Genomic DNA, 18,285 nt, shown 5'->3' with positions numbered 1-18,285 from the left:
CCTCTGTAAAATTCCCTCCCGCATAAGCTGTATCAAACTGCTGGAGGAAAGTGAGTGCCTTTGTCTTGTCCTCGAAACCACTGAAGGTACTGAACTTTACTGCTGCACCACCTTCTTTGTAAGCCTTCGGCTTCTCTAGTGCCCCCAAGTTGTCATACGGGATGGTCTGCAACATGGGCACTGTACTAGGCATGATCGGCACGTGTTGGCCATTCACATTTTGCATCAGAGGTGCGATATCTGGCTGCTGTCCAGAAAAACCAGCCATGCCAAAATGAGCCTGTGGCACCCCAAACTGGCCCTGGTTGCCGTGGAAACCTTGCTGCATGCCGATAGTACCATACATGGGGTTTGGCATGATGCCTTGCATACCCCCGAACACTGTTCCTGGCATGTACGGCTGACTTCCAGACGCATAACCGGCCATACTTTGGAACACTGATCCACCCCCGAAATACCCAGGATGTACCGTGGGTGGTGGAAAAACTGAGTGCATAGCCTGGTATCCAGCTCCCTGTCCATTCAAGACAGCATGCTGGCTTTGAAAGGTGGCGGGCTGAACTAGCATAACCTGTAGAATAGGCGTTCTAGCCACCTGTTCAAGCACGGGAGGAACCTGCTTTGGAGCCCCTGACTCCGCAACATGCGAGTGTTCCCTTTCCTCCTGCGCCTCATGAAGTACTTGGGCTTGAGCTTCAACAAGCTCCGTACGCGGCGTAGGTTGCCTATTTTGCTGTTGCACCAGCTGCGAAAAGACATTCACCGCGGCAACTAATTGAGTCTTAAACGCATCATCCTCAAGTTGCCCTGTCATAAAGCCCTGTACTACTGGAGGGACATTCACGTTGAGAGGAGGTACAGACTGACATGGCCGTGAGCTCTCGCCAATCTCAAAAACCATAGGAATCTCCTGCCTGTCCTTTGGAGAGGAACCCTCTTCCATAATTCCCTTCCCCTTGTCGGCCATAGTGTAATCCCCGCGTTCTTGCACTGTGTGTCTTTACCCTGAACAATCCAGGCTCACTCTTTGAGGAAAAAGTGATTGATGTCCCGGCAATGGAACCATGAAACCGGCCCGTAGGGCGGTAGGCGTTGGCTTTCACCCGAAATTCTTTACTTTATACACACACACAGAGCACTTTGCAAAGAGAACCTGCGACGGGAGTTAACACTTGAATACACACACGGCTCGGAAGCTAGAATGCTCCGAGCAGACGCCGACAACCTGTAGGCCCCAAAATTGGCGCCCCTTTCGGTATTTCTTTATTCTTTAGGAGGGTAAATTACAAGGTAAGATCCTGGGAATCCTTCACGTGTATCCACCTAGATACCATTTGATTTGGCCAAATTTCGGCAGCATAACAGCCCCAAAACTTGCGCGAAACCAATTCCCCTGCTGGAACTCGCTTGCACTGTCGTATACCCTCTGATTCCTGTCCAAAAACAGTAAATTCAGCACGCTGTATTTACTGGTTTTTGCCTTGTTTTCAGCCCCAAAGAGTCCCCTAACTGTCCTTTGCCAGTGGGGCACGATTCCCAATGGTCCTGGCGTCCGTATGGCTGAAAAACAGTGAATTTACAGCGCATACACAGCGCTGATTTTGCACCTGTTCGGTGAGGTTATGACCCTCACCAGTGCCTGCTTTGGAGCAGCAGCTAGCTACCCCTGTTCCTGCTCAAGGAGGCTCTTGCCTCAGCACAAAAGCATGAACCCACACAACTGTACATCAGTCAAATGAGTAGCCCTCTTGTGGGGCATCACATAACTGCACGTACGGGAGAGAGAGAGCAGTGTGTAGTGTGCAGGGCATCACTCCTAGCACCACACTGTACATGAGAGGGAAAGAAAGCACTCCATAGCTCTTAACCTGTGACAGGTTGCAAATGAGGCCTCTCCAAGCATAAAAATCAGCGCCCATTTTTCTGCAAGAGGCAAGTGCATGAAAAGTTGACACTTGGCGCATTTACAAGCATTTGCCCGTTTCGGGCTCGCCGCTTAAAAATATCCTGACCGGTTGCCCAGTTGACTTCGCGGCAGAGTTATAAAATGTTCCCCTAGTCATACCGGAGGTAATGACGCGAACACATTTCACGGCCCAAAATAGCAGTTCCCTAAATTTTAGGAGATGCTTCCGTTGGGCTCCCACTGGTCTTCTGACCATCTATCCTCATTGGAGCCGCATCCAAAAGTGCAATGTGGCCCAACTGTCGGATACTTTTTGTTGGTAGTCCCACCTTGACTTTACGCCTTAATTGAGTTCACTTCCTAGTATCCACCAACTTGCTAAGTGCGACGGGGGGACCTATATGATCTTGCTCTGAGCCTAGACATCCTCTTACCATACGAATTCCAGTGCCGACCACTTCCCGTCTGCGGGTGAATCTACCGTTCACATTGGCCATACAATGTCCGACCGTTTGCTACTTCAAAAAGAGGGTCTCAAAACAAATAAAGTAAACCCCATTGGAAAGAAACCAACAACCAAGGTTAGCAGTTGCCACATCTCTGTGATATGGTTAATAACTGCCACGTCCTCGTGACAGGCAATTTTGCCAAGTTTCTATATAAGCAAACCCAAGTTAGCACTTTCTAGCAGAAGAGGCAGCAGGAGCACCTTGCTCAACAAGCAACTTCTCAGTAGAACCCATCAGGAGGACCTAGCGTTTCCTCATCAAGACCAGGCTAGCGTTTCTGCAGCAGACAGCCCTTGGCGTTTTTGCAGCAGATCATCTAGCATTTGCAGAACTCCCAGATCAGCCTGGCGTTTTTGCAGACAACAGAACAGGCCTCGTTTTTGCAACTTGCAGCCAGTCTTGCGTATTGCAGATTCCTGGCGACAGATTCAGCATTAGCTACAGCGTTTTCAGTTTTCAGCCTTTAGTACCCGCAGATCAAGTCTCGAACCTCGCAGATCTCACCTTCCCGTAGTAGTTCCTCGCCGCACGGTCAGTTTCCGCAAGGTTTACAGTTTCAGCCCGGAAAACGCAGATTTTAGCATCTGCGTTTTCAGCGCGTCGTCGTCGCATCGTCGTCATCGACATCGTCACCGACATAGAGTCAGAATTCAGCAGATAGAAGATTTGCAGATTTCAGCCCATAGCGTTTTTGGACAGTAGTAGAAAGATCTCAGATTTCAGCCATAAGGTCGTCGTCGTCATCACCGTTGTCGTCATCGGCATAGTCCCATTGCATCAGTCCATTGCATACGCATTGTACACCTTTGTGCAATCAAAGAATAGACCACTCTCGCCGACGAGAGTGGGGCCTTCGGAGGAGGGTTTTACAAACCTCTTGGTGTCGTATCTCTTCTCTCTCCTTCTCTCAGTCTCATTCACTTGCACGCACAATATCCACTCACTTTGTTCGTGATCATAGCACTCTCCATAAGACGGAAAGGTCTCTCTTTCCCTAAGAACTAAAAGGAACCTTGAGCGATAAAGATCACTAATCTTGAGAAAAAACAACATTCATTCCGCGGCACCTAACATTGGTATCAGAGCTCTGGAAGTGTTCTGCATTACTCAAGGAAAGAACCACATGAACCACAAGAATTTTTTTTGCTTGTTGCGATCGCACGAACCCAAGTTACTTGGGCATGGTGATTCCTAATCGTGTTTTGTTGAAGAGTGACAAGAATCCCAAGAAAGAAGGGCTTGTCCAGCCTCCCCTTGTGTCTCTTTTCACTCATTGAGAGCGGACCGTGTACTTAGCGGCCGGCCAATCGACGTGAGGTGGGAAAAAGCAACCTTGGTGTGAGCGCAAGGCCGCCAAGGGGTGCGCCCGCGGAAAGGAGTAGGACTCGGGTGAAGAGAAGATCCTTCTCAATGCGATTTGCAAGCGAAAGAAAACCTCAAGAACCCCAAGAACCCAAGAACCAAGACCCGCAAGAACCCAAGTTCCTCATGAACTTAAGAACCCAAGACCCCCAAGAACCCAAGTTCCTCGTGAACTTAAGAACCCAAGAACCGACAAGAACCCACGATTGCAGAATGGTCATCACTCGAAGCAGAATGGATACTTCGCTTGGAGGTGATGAGCATGAGAGAGGCGAAGAAGAATTTTCCCCACCAGGAGGTTTTTCCGACCCTCCCCCTTTCCTATCTACGACTAAGATTGCACTAACTCCTATGGAGGCTTTGCAGCAATTTTTTCTGAAACAGAAGCTAAAACGAGAAGCAAGAAATGCAGAAAGAAAAGCAGAAAGAGAGCGTGAACACGAAGAAAGAATGGCAGCCATAAAGCATGAGTACAAAGAAAGGAAAGCCGCCTTGTTGCAACTCTTTTCTCAAGTGCCGGCATCGATGCACGAAATTCGGGAAAAGGAGACTCTCTCCGTTTCTTCTTCTCCAAAGCATGACACACAGGATTTGCATGATTGTGTGAAGCATGATGATGATTTGATTGATAATGATTTGCATGAGGATGAGAAGCATGATGAATTGAATGATAATGATTTGCATGATGATTTGAAGCACAATGATAAGCATGATGATTTGGATGCCAATGATTTGCATAATGATTTGGATGACAATGACAAGCATGATGATTTGCATGATCAAGATGTGATTTCTCACAAGCATGATGAACTGCATGAAGAAGATGTGATTGTTCACAAGGATGATGTGTTAGTTGATGCTTTTTCTAGCGAAGCTAACCTCGTTGTAGATTCGATCAATCACGAAGAACCGATCTTGTCTTTCGAGTCGAGGTCCAAAGAACCCCCACCAGACGAATCGATCATTCAAGAAGAAGCGATCTTGGCTCTCGAGCCTTGGTCAAAAGCACCCTCACAGGAAGTATTATGTGTTCGCATGATTGATACGCACGTATTGTTCGAGTGTTTAATTCGTGAAGGTTTCCTGTATTTTAGTCAGCATCGTTATGTGATCCCTTTTACTAGGCATGACATATTGTATGTTGAGCACGTTTCTATCATGGATGAGCACGAATGTATGCGGATTGTTCATGAAAAGTTGAAAAGTTTGTATGTCAGGAAGTCACATTCCATGTCTCTTCCTTGGCATGACACAGTTTCTGAACGAGCACATGATAGTATGAGTACCAAGAATGGACATTTCCATTGTGATTTGCCATAGTTGATTGATTTCGATGGAATTTGCCTACAATAACACGATGCACTCTTCGACGGGGAAGATGCCATGTGAGATTGTTGAAAGTGCTACGAAGGTTTCATCCTTCCGGAGCACGAAAGATTAGATATTTGAAGCGGATGAATATTTGCGAGATTTGGATACGGCTTTTGCCAAGGTTCGCGAGACTTTGCAGGAGTCTCAAGAACGACAGAAAAAGGCAGCGGATCGCCATCGTCGCTACTTGAAATTGAAGGAGGATGATTGGGTGCTCTTACGTTTTGAAAGGGCACGCCTACGAAAGAAAAAGGGAAAGGAGAGGCTTTTTCCAAAGCTTAGTATACGATACTACAGACCTTTCCAGATCACTGACAAGATAAATGATGTCTCCCTCCGATCGAAACTGCCAGATACTTGGAGGATTCACAATGCATTGCATGTGAGTCTCTTGAAACCTGTCAAGGGTGATGTGCCTTATGATGGGGAGCCTGATGAGCAACCCGAAGTGGAAGAAAACGAGGAGATCCTTGTTCCTGAACAGATTTTGGCACATAACGATACGAAGAAAGGTAAAGTCCGAAGGCGGTTCTTGGTTAAGTTCAGGAACTTTCCTGCATTTGATGTGAAGTGGATGGAGGAGGAGGACCTAGCAGATACTCCTCGGATTGTGAAACTTTACCTCAATGTTTTGGTTTAGCATAGTCTACTCTTAACGGAACCTAGAATTCAGCTTGGCGGGAGATCTGGTGCAGTGGGATGCACAAGAGGGGAGTCACTCCGCTCCCTTGTGAACAGATGCCTCGATTTTGATACTAAAGTCACTGATGTCTCTTTGAGCTTCAGGGATCATTATTTATTTTAATGATGAGCGACGCAAATCCTAGCTTTTTGCTACGCAAGGATTTTGGATGAGAGAAAGAGTTGAATTGCTTTATTTTTAACTCTCATTGAGAGAGAGAGAGAGAGAGAAAGAGAAAGAGAATTTGCTTTTGCTTTCAAGCTTTTGGGGCTCTGCTTTTGGGCATCCCTTGTAACCTTTAAATTAGTGGTGAGGGCCTCACTTCTCAGAGCATCTGGACGCAGAGTCTGAGAGTGAATCCCGACCCACTCTCTTGTACTTTGAACTGATTAATATAAAAAGAAATACCGAAAGGGGCGCCAGTCTTTGGGGCCAATATCTCTAGGCACGGAACTCCGCCGGGCCAGTGCAAATCTATTGTGATCTGTGAATTGTTTTGAAGTGGTTATTTGGTGCTGTCGCGGTTGATTCTTGACTTGGAGTGTCCGAGTCTGTTACAGGACCACTCACTCTGTATGGAGAAGGTTGCTTGCACCACCTCGCCTCCCACACCAGCCATCCTCCTCCTAGTGGTGTAGACTCCCTAACAGCTGTTCGAGCGTTTCTCCCCGTGTTGGTCCAATTGCTTCGTCGGTGCCCTGCTTGTTTCGGGTTTTTCATCTTTTTGCTCCTTTTTTGTTTCTTTCTTTTCTCTTCTTTCCTTGTTTCTTGGTTGTTCATTGTATCTTTCAGTGTGTGTGTGTGTGTGCGCGTGTGTGTGAGTGAGTGTGTGTGTGTGTGTGCGCATGGATGCATGTCCTTCGAGTTTATTGTTCTTGTTTTTCCTTTCTGTTGCTTTTTTGTTTTTGTTTGTTTGTTTGATTTCATTCTCTTTTGGGTGGGATTTTTGAGGGTTTTGTTGTTTTTGCTTTGCTTGCTGTTGTGACTTGAATCCTCTTTTGGGTGGGATTTTTGAGGGTTTTGTTGTTTTGGCTTTGCTTGCTGTTGTGACTTGCTTGTTAGGGCTTGTTTGCTGGTCGGAAAGCTACTCTTCTCTCTCCTCTCTCTCCCCTTGTGAGGATTTTCACTTGGACGCAGTTTTCAAAGCCTCCCGCATTGTCTCCCTGGAGTTCCCTCTTCAGTTATGGTCTTCAGGAGCTACCTTCAGCAAGTGGACTGCTCTCTCTTCCGGATGAAAGCTCCTTGTCTGCTCCGGTGCAGTGCTTTGTTACCCACCTTGTGCCATCTTGCTGAAGTCTCTTGGTGATGTCCGTTTCCTCTTTACCCTCACCCTCATCCCCAATTGCTCTCTCCCTTTTGTTCCTCCATTACTTTTTGCTGTTAGTTTTTACCATGTGGCGGGCTTTGCCCGACACCAAGCTTCTCGTAGCTGCTCATTGTCATCTTCACCGTTGGTGGCTTTGGTTCTTGATTTACAGTTGCTAAATGGGCTTTTGGTCGAAGTGCCTATCTTTCAGAGGCTATTGCCATCCTCTCTCCATTTAGCTTGCCAGGGCACTTTTTACTCTCTTTAGGAGAGGTTTTTTTACCTTGGCCTTCAGTCTTTTTTGTTTGGCCACATGCCTAGTTGTATCCTGTTTTACGGTTTTCCGCTTGATGCCTACGGGCCTGGTATGTAAACAATGATGTACTTGCTCTCAGAATAGGCACCAGCATTGGCCACACATATAAAGTGTGCCGGTGTTGGGCAAAACCTCTAAAACTACTCAACACACAAAATCCAAAATTGGGGAAAAGAAATAAAATGGGCAAAATGCCTTGTACAAACTCTATTTGCGCCTAGAATCCTTACTAGGTGGAAGAGTGGCCAATCCACAACCAAGGGCTTGTGTGCACATGTGTAAGCTTGTAAGTGGGAGTGCAAGCTGTGGAAGGTGAACATAAAGCCCTATCATAACACCCCCCCTCAAGAGAAGATGCAAAGAACGTGTGGAGGAAAGTGCCGGAGTCCTGACAAAGATGGAGAACCAAAATGAGCACCAAGCCAAAAAACAATGGACCATCTAGCGCCAAGTGATGATAAACATAGTGGAGGTTGCACCGATCAAGTTGCACATGGAAGGTGAGATTAATGTCCAAAAAGATGGAACAAGTTTCTGAGGCGGATGGAATGGAAGTGGCAATGATGGACGTATCATCGCCCATCAGCTAGAATGAAGCAATCGGAGAGAGGCTGAAGCAAAACACTCCGATCAAAGGAGAAACCGGTAACCCTCCCAAGTCCAACGGAATTGGCATAGGAGGAGCAAATGACAAGGCTATAGGGCAATGCCGACATCATATATCTTGGTTGAGGCAATAGGACCAACAAGGGTAGAAGTTGTCTTGAACGCGAGCGAACCATCAACATCTGCATCTCTGCGACGATCACACTATCTCTGATAATGTCACAAACTACTGACGTGTCAAGCCACTGAAGACTTGAGCCGACTTGCAGATCTTGGCCGAGGGGTCGAAACCCTAAGTGATGAAGCAGCAATAGAAGAAGAAACAACAAAAGAAGTGCTTACCAACTTATGGGACCCCGTCCGATGGGGCCCAAGGGACCTAAAGGCATTAAAATAAAGCGGGTCCAACACACTCTCAATTGCATGGAGAGCTGCTGACATGACAACACTGTACGGACTGCCGCAATTCGTGCTGACATGCTGAGGTGGCAGCTGTTCGAACGCCCACGCTTTACGTTGATGATGTGGCAGTTGTACCATTTCCGCACATCGCGCTGGCAGCTTTGGGCGGCAACTTTTGGGACCAGATGCTTTTTAACACTCCCCCCACAAATAACCACAAGGGTTTGGGCCATGAGTAAAAACAACACTTTTCAAACATTCAATTACCCCCGCCGCAAATAACCACAAGGGTCCGGGCCATGAGTATGTGCAAGCATTCTCAAACATCAATTCTCTTTAGTACTCCACTCGAGAGTAAATCCACCAACCATTGGAATCGGTATTAAAACCAGAATTCAAATCGGCACCAAGACGGGTTTAAAACAGATACCATCCATTTCAAACAAATTCCAAACAGGATCATCGAACAAGTTCTCAAACAAAACTCAAAAAATTGCTAAATCAAATTGAAAAAGCATTTTCGACATCATCGAGCTCGAAAAGACGACTAGCTTTCCATCTTGAAACCTGCACCAAAATTAGGGTCAGATTTCTTCCATAAGGTTGTAACCAACTGCAGCATGGTCCATAAGCTTTTGGGCAGACAATGTTCTTGTAGCAGTGATGGTAGTGCAAAGACATAGCAATAACATCGGAGCTCCAAGGTTATCAGTTTGAGAAGAGACCTCTGTTGAGAGATGTCGAAAAATTTCAAGTTGTAATCTGTTAGGGTTCTGTGGCAAGCGTTTTAAGATAACCCTCTCTGCAGAAGCAATACTCTAAAGGAAGATGTTAGAAGGCATGTAACTTTGGGCAAAAAATTTCTTAAAAGCTTGCCAAGTCCCTGGTGGGGACACGAAGATTCTTTGATAGGACAGGCATGCTTTCAAAAAAGCACATGCTTGAAGCTCTAATACCACTGTAACAAGGACGGGCACCACGTGCCAACGGAAAAGAATAGATTGAACAACTTTAAATAACAATTGAACTGAAAGAGATGCACGACACATGAGACGGGGAGTGGCGGAGTTCCACCCCGAGAGAGCACTCACCCCAAACGCTGGCGTCCCTTTCGGTATTTCTTTATATTGCTTGAACTCAGTACAATGCCGGTACCCCATCCTCTGCACCTCCACGCGGGAGCGTGCAAGAGACTTGAGCCCTAAGCGCATATTTATAGGCCCTTGGCCTCTCAACAGTAGTTACATGAAAAGATTTATGCTCTAGAAGTTTGAGCAGTGGTTACTGTCGGCACCTCCAAACGACTGAGGCTGCGGTCTGAAGGGGCGCCAGCGTTTGGGCTAGTGCTCTCTCGGGGTGGAACTTCACCACTCCCCGTCTCATGTGTCGTGCATCTCTTTTAGTTCAGTTGTTATTTGAAGTGCTTAAAGTTGTTCAGTCTGTTCTTTTCCGTTGGCACGTGACGCCCGTCCCCGTTACAATTAACATCTAACTGCTGTATGTCCATGTCTTCCACAATAGGTACAGGTAACATCTGAGAGGGTTTTTGGAGTATCAATGCGAGGCTGTCCTTGTTGATTAGCTCCACCTCTACAAGTAGCTGCCAAAGTTGTGTCTCGCAACCATGTCAAGCGAGCCTCGATTGTGAAAATCTGTTGTTTGCGAGCATAAGATTCTCCCAAGTGGTAGCTAACACAAACTGTTGACGTGGCATGACCAACTAATAAGTTGGCTCCATCTTATGAACAACTGCCGAGGGGCCAAAGGGATGCCTAGCCTTAAAAAAATGCGTAAAGAACTGTTGACGTGGCTGCTATACGGACGCTCGTGATTCAGGCTGCTGATGTGGCAGGCTGTACGAACGACCGTAAAACGTGCTGATTGCATGACGTGGCAGCAAGGTACAAAAATTCCGCTTTTGGCGCTGCTCGCTTTTATTGGCAGCCTTTGGGTCAAGTTGTTTTTGAGTCTACATGCTTTTGGGGCTTTGCTTTTGGCATCCTTTGTAAGAATAAATAAACCCAAGGGGGGTCTCACTTCTCAGAGCATTTGGACGCAGAGTCTGAGAGCGAGCACCCGCGGGAGTTATACTTTGCTCAAAGATTAATATAAAAAGAAATACCGAAAGGGGCGCCAGTCTTTGGGGCCAATCTCTCTTGGTACGGAAGTACGTAGGGCCGTGTCAGACTCTTTATTTGTGAAGTACTTGAAGTGAATCTCTATTGTGTCGTGACAGAATCTAGACTTGGGATGTCCGATTTTGTTACAGTAGCACGAGCAAAGGAAACAAGGGATTAGTAAAGAGAGTCATATTGCGAGGGAAGCTTGGCTAGAAGTCAACTAGCCATGTCCTTTGAAGTGATCACCTTGCTACTTTCGCAAGCTCATCATGAAGCTGTTGTATGCAAGCAATAAGAGCTTGAAGGAAAGAGAACTATGAGAACTGGAGGCTCAATAGAGTCTTCTTCAAAGCAAGGATCCATTGAGGGGCATGCGCAAGCTGGAAAGGTACTCCGAAACTCCGTGTGAGCTGGCTGAAATGATGTAAGAAATGAAATCACAAAATCCGCACAATTGATGCAAACGTAGGAAAACACCTTGTAGTTGGTCTTGTTTCAAGAATTAACCATGGCTTGTGTAATGACCCATGGTGATGAAGTACCTGGTTCTGTAGGTAATTCGCGAGTAGAGGTAGGAGTCGCTTGTGTCAACCCCTTCCACCTCATGTGTGAAGCCATGTGAAGACCCTCTTACAACCTTTGTGTAAAGAACAAGCCACTTGTATTTGTGCATTGGCAGCCACGTTTTGTGTTCATGTGTCAAAAGGCTGTCTACTCGTAAAAGCCTATATAGAGGCACATTCTGTTGAATATTTGTAACCTTTATCATTTGCAATATACCCTATTGTATTGTGCAACAGTCTCTCTCTAGCAAGCTCTACACTAACCTCTCCAAAGCATGCTAGTAGCATGAATGGCACACTAACCTATCCACCTTAACCCTACAATTGGTATCAGAGCTACAAAGTATTGCAGACTCAAGAACAAATCTTCATAGGTTACCAATCACAAGGAACATTTCAAAGATCAACCAAAACAAAAAATCAACCTTGCCACCTCTGGAAATTCTGACGAAGATAACGACAACAATACTGGCTTGGTTTATGATGATGTACTGTGAACATTCTCTCAATTGTACCTTACCCTCTATTTGTGTCAGGGGAGGCTTGTGTGTGCCTACACCCTGATGTTTTGTGTGCCTGCACCCTTTGTGTCTAGGGGAGGCAACTTTGTGTTCAAGGAGAGGCTTGTTAATTGTGTGCCTCACCCTGGTGTGTTTTGAGGGGAGGATTGTGTGAGTGATATGCAACCAAAACCCACATAGGAGGATTGTTGGGATGCTAGGTTTTGTTGCATCTCTTGTGTGAACAACCCCTTCCACCTCATGTGTCAAGCCTTGTAAAGACCCTCTTACAACCTTTGTGTAAAGAACAAGCCACTTGTATTTGTGCATTGGCAGCCACCTTTTGTGTTCATGTGTCAAAAGGCTGTCTACTTGTAAAAGCCTATATAGAGGCACATTCTGCTGAATATTTGTAACCTTTATCATTTGCAATATACCCTATTGTATTGTGAAATGGTCTCTCTCTAGCAAGCTCTACACTAACCTCTCCAAAGCATGCCATTAGCATGAATGGCACACTAATCTATCCACCTTAACTCTACATGAGTAATGTTCTCGAGAGAAGGCTATGTCAAATTGCTGGATGAAGGCCAAAGCCCTCGGAGTATCTTGGAATCCAGAAAAGAATTTAAATTTTATTGACTAACCACTCTCTTTAAACTCTTTTGTTTTCTTGCTCTTATCTTCGAGGAAGTCGTATTGGTTGGCTATGCTTCTTTGCATAAAACATGTGGTCGTCGGAGTCCGAACTGGCAGAGGATGACTCCTCCATAGAGCTATCAAAAACTGGTCGGAATCTGAGCTTCTTTGCCTTTTTCTTGCCCTTTCCGAAGCTTTGCTTTCTGCTTCGCTTTTTGTCTTTTCTGTCCTCCTCGCTCGAGTCAGAAGAGCTAGAAGAACTGTCAGAAGTAGAGGAAGAAGAACTGGTAGTCCTTCAAAACGCACACGCTCTTCTTCTTTCTTGCAGATACAAAAGAAGATTGACGGCCCAAGTATCCAGGGTAGTCAATCCCCTTCTTGTGCTTCTTCAATTGCTTTTTCGATTGATTCTTCGTGTCCAAAAGCTAACTGATCTGGGTGATAGAAACTCAGCTCGTTGGTTTTGTACAGTACATTCAAAGCATGAATGACCTCTATACAACCGTGCACCTACTCTTGGGCACTGACGACCTGAGTAGGGATGTCATAGCTGTTGTCCAAGCTATGCATGATAAAGGTGATAATCTTATTCTTCCTTTCTGGACAAGCAGCGAAGTTGAGGTCACATATTGTCAAGTTTGGATCTTTGCTTTTCGTAGGTTTGTAGTAGTATTCATTTTTTGATTTCGTATTTAGCTTACCTGAGGACTTAAGAATGTGTTCCTTTAGAAGTTGTTGTGTGAAGTTTGATTTCTAGGATTAAGTTTTTAAGATGTCTTATCCTTTTTTGCTTAAAGTTGAGTACTTATTTTAATCCTAGTAAATTGCATCAACTTATTTTACGCTTGCCTTTTCTAAAAACTTTTCCTAGTTAATAATGTTTTGTTTTATCTAGTTTTGTTTCGTAGCAAACAAAGTGATTTAGTTAGTTTGTTTGTTTGTTTTTGTCTTTGTTTGTTCTTTTCTTTTCTTGTGTCCCTTGCTTTTATAGTTTTATGAGTGCTGTAGTCCCTCTTATAATTCGTGAGTTCAGACTATTCTGAACTTATGAAGGTATATGATTCTTCATGTCCAAAAGCTAATTGATCTAGGTTTGAACCTCCTTGGAGAAAGAGGTTTCTTGATTGCCGGTTTGATTGGTGGCTCGGTGGCTTTCTGTCACTAAGTATGTACTTCAGCCATGGACTGTTGGGTCAAAAATTTTGCAAACTCGGGATCTTTAGCAAACTGAAGCATCTGCTTTTTGCACTCGTCAACTTGTTGTCGACGTTGCATCTCCAAACGTTCATAGAAGTTCTTGTTCAGTGACCATCCTTGGAGAAAGAGGTTTCTTGATTACCGGTTTGGTTGGTGGTTTGGTGGCTTTCTGTCACTGAGTATGCACTTCAGCCGTGGATTGTTGAGTTAAAAATTTTGCGAAATGGGGATCTTTAGCAAACTGAAGCATCTGCTTTGTGCACTCGTCAACCTGTTGTCGACATTGCATCTCCTAAAGTGCCTTTACTCGTCTTTTGCTAAATCGCTTGAATTTGCCGTATTGCCTCCTTCCGTCTCAGCGGTTGCAGAAGAGGTCGATTGATTCTTTTCGAACTCCATAGGTGTTGCGAGAAAAGGGATCGGATTTCCCAATAGAAGAGAAATCGGTCGTGCTGTGATACCACTGGAACAAACTTGGACACCCCAAGTCAAGATTCTGTTGTGACACAACAAATATTCACTTTAAAACACTTCACAAATTTAAGAGTCGACGCGGCCCCGCGTAGTTCCGTGCCAAGAGATATTAGCCCCAAAGACTGGCGTCCCTTTCGGTTTTTTTTTTTTATATTAATCTTTGAGATAAGTGCAAGTGCCCGCGAGTGCTCGCTCTGAGACTCATTGTCCAGATGCCCTGTGAAGTGAGCCCCCAATACAAAGGGATGCCAAAAGCAGAGCCCCCAAAAGCAGTAAATCAAAAGCAATCAGGCTCCAAAAGCTGCCTGCGCGATTTCTGAAAATCCATACAGTCAATATAAATCACGGAGATCCGTACACTCTGCCATGTCAGCAACCAGTACGATTCGCGGAGTCGGTACAGTTGGGCCGTTTACTGATTTTTAATTCTTTATGTCCCCTAGGCCCCGCCTTGGCTAAGAGCCATAAGTTGGAACAGGGCCTTACAGATATTCTTGTTCACAGTGCTCCCGTCATTACTTTGAATGATGCACTAGAGATATTTGTACTCGGATGTCTCCAGTGAGAAAAACCCTCTCACTTATAATTCCACTAATTCATTTAGAAGTATTTTTCCTGGTGTCTCTAGTGAGAAAACCGTCTCACTTATAAATCCAATAATTCATTTAGAATTATTTTTCCTTCACATACAGCCAATTTAGCAACACCTATGTCTCGCATTGAGTATATTCTCGATAGGGTGAATGGTGCTAAGGTTTTCGGCAAAGTTGATCTCTAGAGTGGGTACCATCAAGCAAGGGTATTCAAGGGTGACATCTACAAGACCGCCTTCAAAATCGAGCGAGGGTAGTGGGAGTATGTTGTTATGCCTTTTGGATTGACAGGGGCTGTGGATACTTTCAATTGTCTCATGGTAGGTTGTTTTTGGTGACACGATTGGTATATGTGTGTTCATTTCCTTGATGAGATTCTCATTTTCTCAATATATTGGGAACAACATGAGCGAGATGTAGAGAAGGTTTTAGCGCGTTTAGATGAATGTTGGTTGCACATTGCAGCTAAGTAATTCAGCTAAGAAATCAGATTTTTTTTTTTGACTGAGATTACTTATCTGGGCTATATCATCGTTGTAAACAGTGTTTTACTCGACCCCGCGAAGTAGAATAGGTTTGTAATTGAATTGGGATTTACCCAAAACAACATATAATGTGCGCTCATTTTAGGTTTGTGTCAGGCATGTAGTTCGCATATTAAGGATTTTACACTCATTGCTGCACCAGTGATTAATGTTTTGAAAGGGGTTAAGAATCGCCGTCAGTGCGTGGTCTTACTTGATGTAGCCGTCGACGCTTTTGATGCTTTCAAGGTTGCGGTGACTTCAACTCCATGTCTCATCCTTGCCTCTTGGGATGACCCCTTTGAGGTATGGACGGATGCAAGCAATGCCACCATAGGAACTGTGCTACAGTAGCAGGCCATCCAATTGCATTTCTTAATAGAAAGTTAAACAGTGCAGAAAAGAATTACTTAGTGTATGATTAGGAACTTTTTGCCATTCATTCATGAAAGCATTGGAAGCTTTTTTTGTATGATAGAGATTTTATTGTTTGTAGTGATCATCATGCCCCCAAGTGGCTACAATCTATGCCTAGTGCACATTGGTGTGACCGTCAAGCTAGATGATCCCAATTTTTTGAGCAGTTGATTGAATATGCTCCTCGTAAAGTTAACCCCATTGTAGATGCGTTAAGTTGCAAAGGATAGATCTTGAGCCCCTGTTGTGTAGGTGGAACATGATGGATCCTGTGACCATGCGTCTAAAGATTTCTCCATAGTATGGAAGAAGAATCGACTGAATTTTGTGACGAGGTTCTTAAATCGAGGAGGGGATTCTGTGGTGGCACCATTTGGGTAATTCACTGGTGGCTGAAAAATAGTTCAGAAGTTACTGAAGTTTCTGCAGCCATGCGGTTAAAATCAGTGATTGACCAACGAATCCTCTAATGCTCCAACCAGAAACTTGGTATACTCATCTGACTCCATGATAATCCCGCGTTGAGTGCGTATCTCGGCAATGGAAAAGGAATCCCATGTTTGAAAGTAAAACGATCTGCAATTGAAAGCATCATCACCTTGGACAAATTTATACTCTGCCACGTCATTCCAGGGCACCGTGATGGTACAGTTGCCGTGTCAGCCAGAGGCCCAGACGTATAGCTGCCATTTCAGCATCCGATGACATTGTAAAACAGTTTTCCTTGATTGAAAGTCTGAAGCATCTGGAATTACCTTTAGAGGTGGGCATATTAATGCAAAAGCAACTAGTTATCTTGCCAAAGCACAAATGCTGAACATTTTTCAAAGGAAAAGAAAGGGATTGATGAGAAAATACATCACTTAGACATCTTCCACTTGAAATTAGGTGATCGAGTTCTGAAAATTTCCACAGTAGTCGGCCTGAAAAGTGAGAAATTATTTTTGTATAAATATATTTGTCTGTCTCTATGATAACAACGAATTTTTCTTAGCAGAGTCTCTATATGGTGCTTTGATTGTGTTCATGTGTGGCTTTGTGCGTTTGTATTAAGTTGAATTGCTGCAACATTGTAGCCAAATGACTTGCCTGTCAGTTTTGCTGATTGTCTTCAGCAGAGACAAGGGCCCTTAGACGATGTCCATTTCACAACATTTATTCAGCATTGATTAACATTATTCAGCATTGACTAACATCGTCTGCTGATCCTGGAACAGAAAAACTGGAATCTTTTCAGCGTGAATGTAGCTATGGCTGCCACCGGAATTTATCAACTATCAAGGAAAGTCATGTAAGTAATGAGAACAAATTGCCAGATTTTACTGTGCAAATTTACTTTTTTGTGCTTGAGTAAGTCATATTTGTCTACAACGGTCTTACAGGCATGATTACTCATCTGATGCTGGCAGCAAAGTTTTGGAAGAGCATCATTGACTAACTGCAGAATATATACGATGATGACGAAACCACAGCTATTTCCAGTGTTTCACCTCTATATGCAAGAGGGTGTATATTTTGCCACCCGCTGGTTCTCTCAAATAATTTATCAACGAGTGCTGTGAGCTGAATTCATGGGGATAAATTAAAAGCACTTGTTTCTTTTCATCGAGCATTATATCTCAGTGTCCAGGAAAGCTAAATAAGCATAGCAACAAGCTCAGCTTTAGTAAGCAAAGTGTAACCTTGCTATTTGGAACAATCCAATTTTTTTTGATGGTGGTGACAGTCAGAGTGACTACTTTGGATTTTCCCTCAATAGAGCGTCGGGTTGGTCTTTCATTAGCAAGCTCTTTGCATGCCTGCTGTACCATGTCAATGTATCGCGTGTATCGTTCCGGCTTATGTTTGTGGAGCATGCCATCATTTCTTGTTGGAACCTCACTTCTGTCTTGGCTCTCTGCAATTTTGTCAACCGTAATTTTGACCAAGCTTCATGGTTTTTTGTAACATAACTGCACGGATAATTGTATCGTGTGAGAGAGAGAGGCTTTACAAAAAAGGCTCTGTTCCCTTATAGTATTATATATCCATCCCCCCCCCCCCGCCAGTTTGGGTGGCCCACCCGAAAGAATGGCCGACCCGAAGAGAGACTCAAGAGGCTGCTTCTTTGAGGGAGGAGGGCCCCCACCCAAAAAAGGTTATAAGTCTCTCTCTCTCTCTCTCTCTCTCTCTCTCTCTCTCTCTCTCTCTCGGATGTCAATATTTTCGGCGCAACTTTTTATGATAAATCATGGTTTTAGTGTTCCCATTTGACGCAATCTTGGTCAAAAGAAATAATTACTTCATGATAGTAAGAGGTTTTGGTTGAGTTGTTTGTATGTTTTTGTGTGCAAAGATTCTATGATATGTTGGATTGCGTTGGGTGGCAAGGAAAATCAAACTGTCATTGATTATACTTTTTGAAGCATGAGTTTTACGATGAATTGTACATCTTGCAAGTTTGGCGTAAGCATCACAACATTAGACATCGTGGTCATGTTGGCTTTCACGGTTATGGAAGTAAGACAAAAAGCAGTCTTTAATCTCTCCAGATGTATCTTTGAAATCAATGTTTTGGTCATGTTAAATTGGTTTAAATAACACACTAGACCAGAGTGATGGATAATTAATGCTGTTGTGTCGAAATCGTGCGACCTTTCTTGGTTGAGTTTAACTAGTGCATTAAGCAACGACTTCCGTCATTTTCGGGCAGTTGAGAGAAACTTAGGAGGAAAAATTGTGTATCGTAGCAAATGTGACACTTTCCTTTGTAATATGGGGATCTACAAAGTGCTTCAAAATTTCGATAATCAATATGA

At 44.3% G+C, this 18,285-nt stretch overlaps 1 protein-coding gene across 1 annotated transcript in view; it reads left to right on the top strand.

The window, feature by feature from the left end:
• LOC147449816 (mitochondrial pyruvate carrier 4-like) overlaps positions 1-17,269 on the top strand; it is a 62,056-nt gene extending 44,787 nt beyond the window's left edge. Inside the window, exons 4-5 of the mRNA XM_086522178.1 lie at positions 16,705-16,778; positions 16,870-17,269. Of these exons, the coding sequence (XP_086378304.1) occupies positions 16,705-16,778; positions 16,870-16,921 (126 nt within the window). The 3' untranslated portion in view covers positions 16,922-17,269. The remainder of the gene's footprint in view (positions 1-16,704; positions 16,779-16,869) is intronic.
• The last annotated feature ends 1,016 nt before the right edge of the window (positions 17,270-18,285 follow it).

Source organism: Adiantum capillus-veneris, chromosome 10 (assembly GCF_014529385.1).
Source record: "Adiantum capillus-veneris isolate H3 chromosome 10, ASM1452938v2, whole genome shotgun sequence".
Lineage (NCBI taxonomy): Eukaryota > Viridiplantae > Streptophyta > Polypodiopsida > Polypodiales > Pteridaceae > Adiantum > Adiantum capillus-veneris.
Note: the sequence above shows the minus strand (reverse complement) of the source record. Positions and strands in the feature narration are given on the sequence as shown.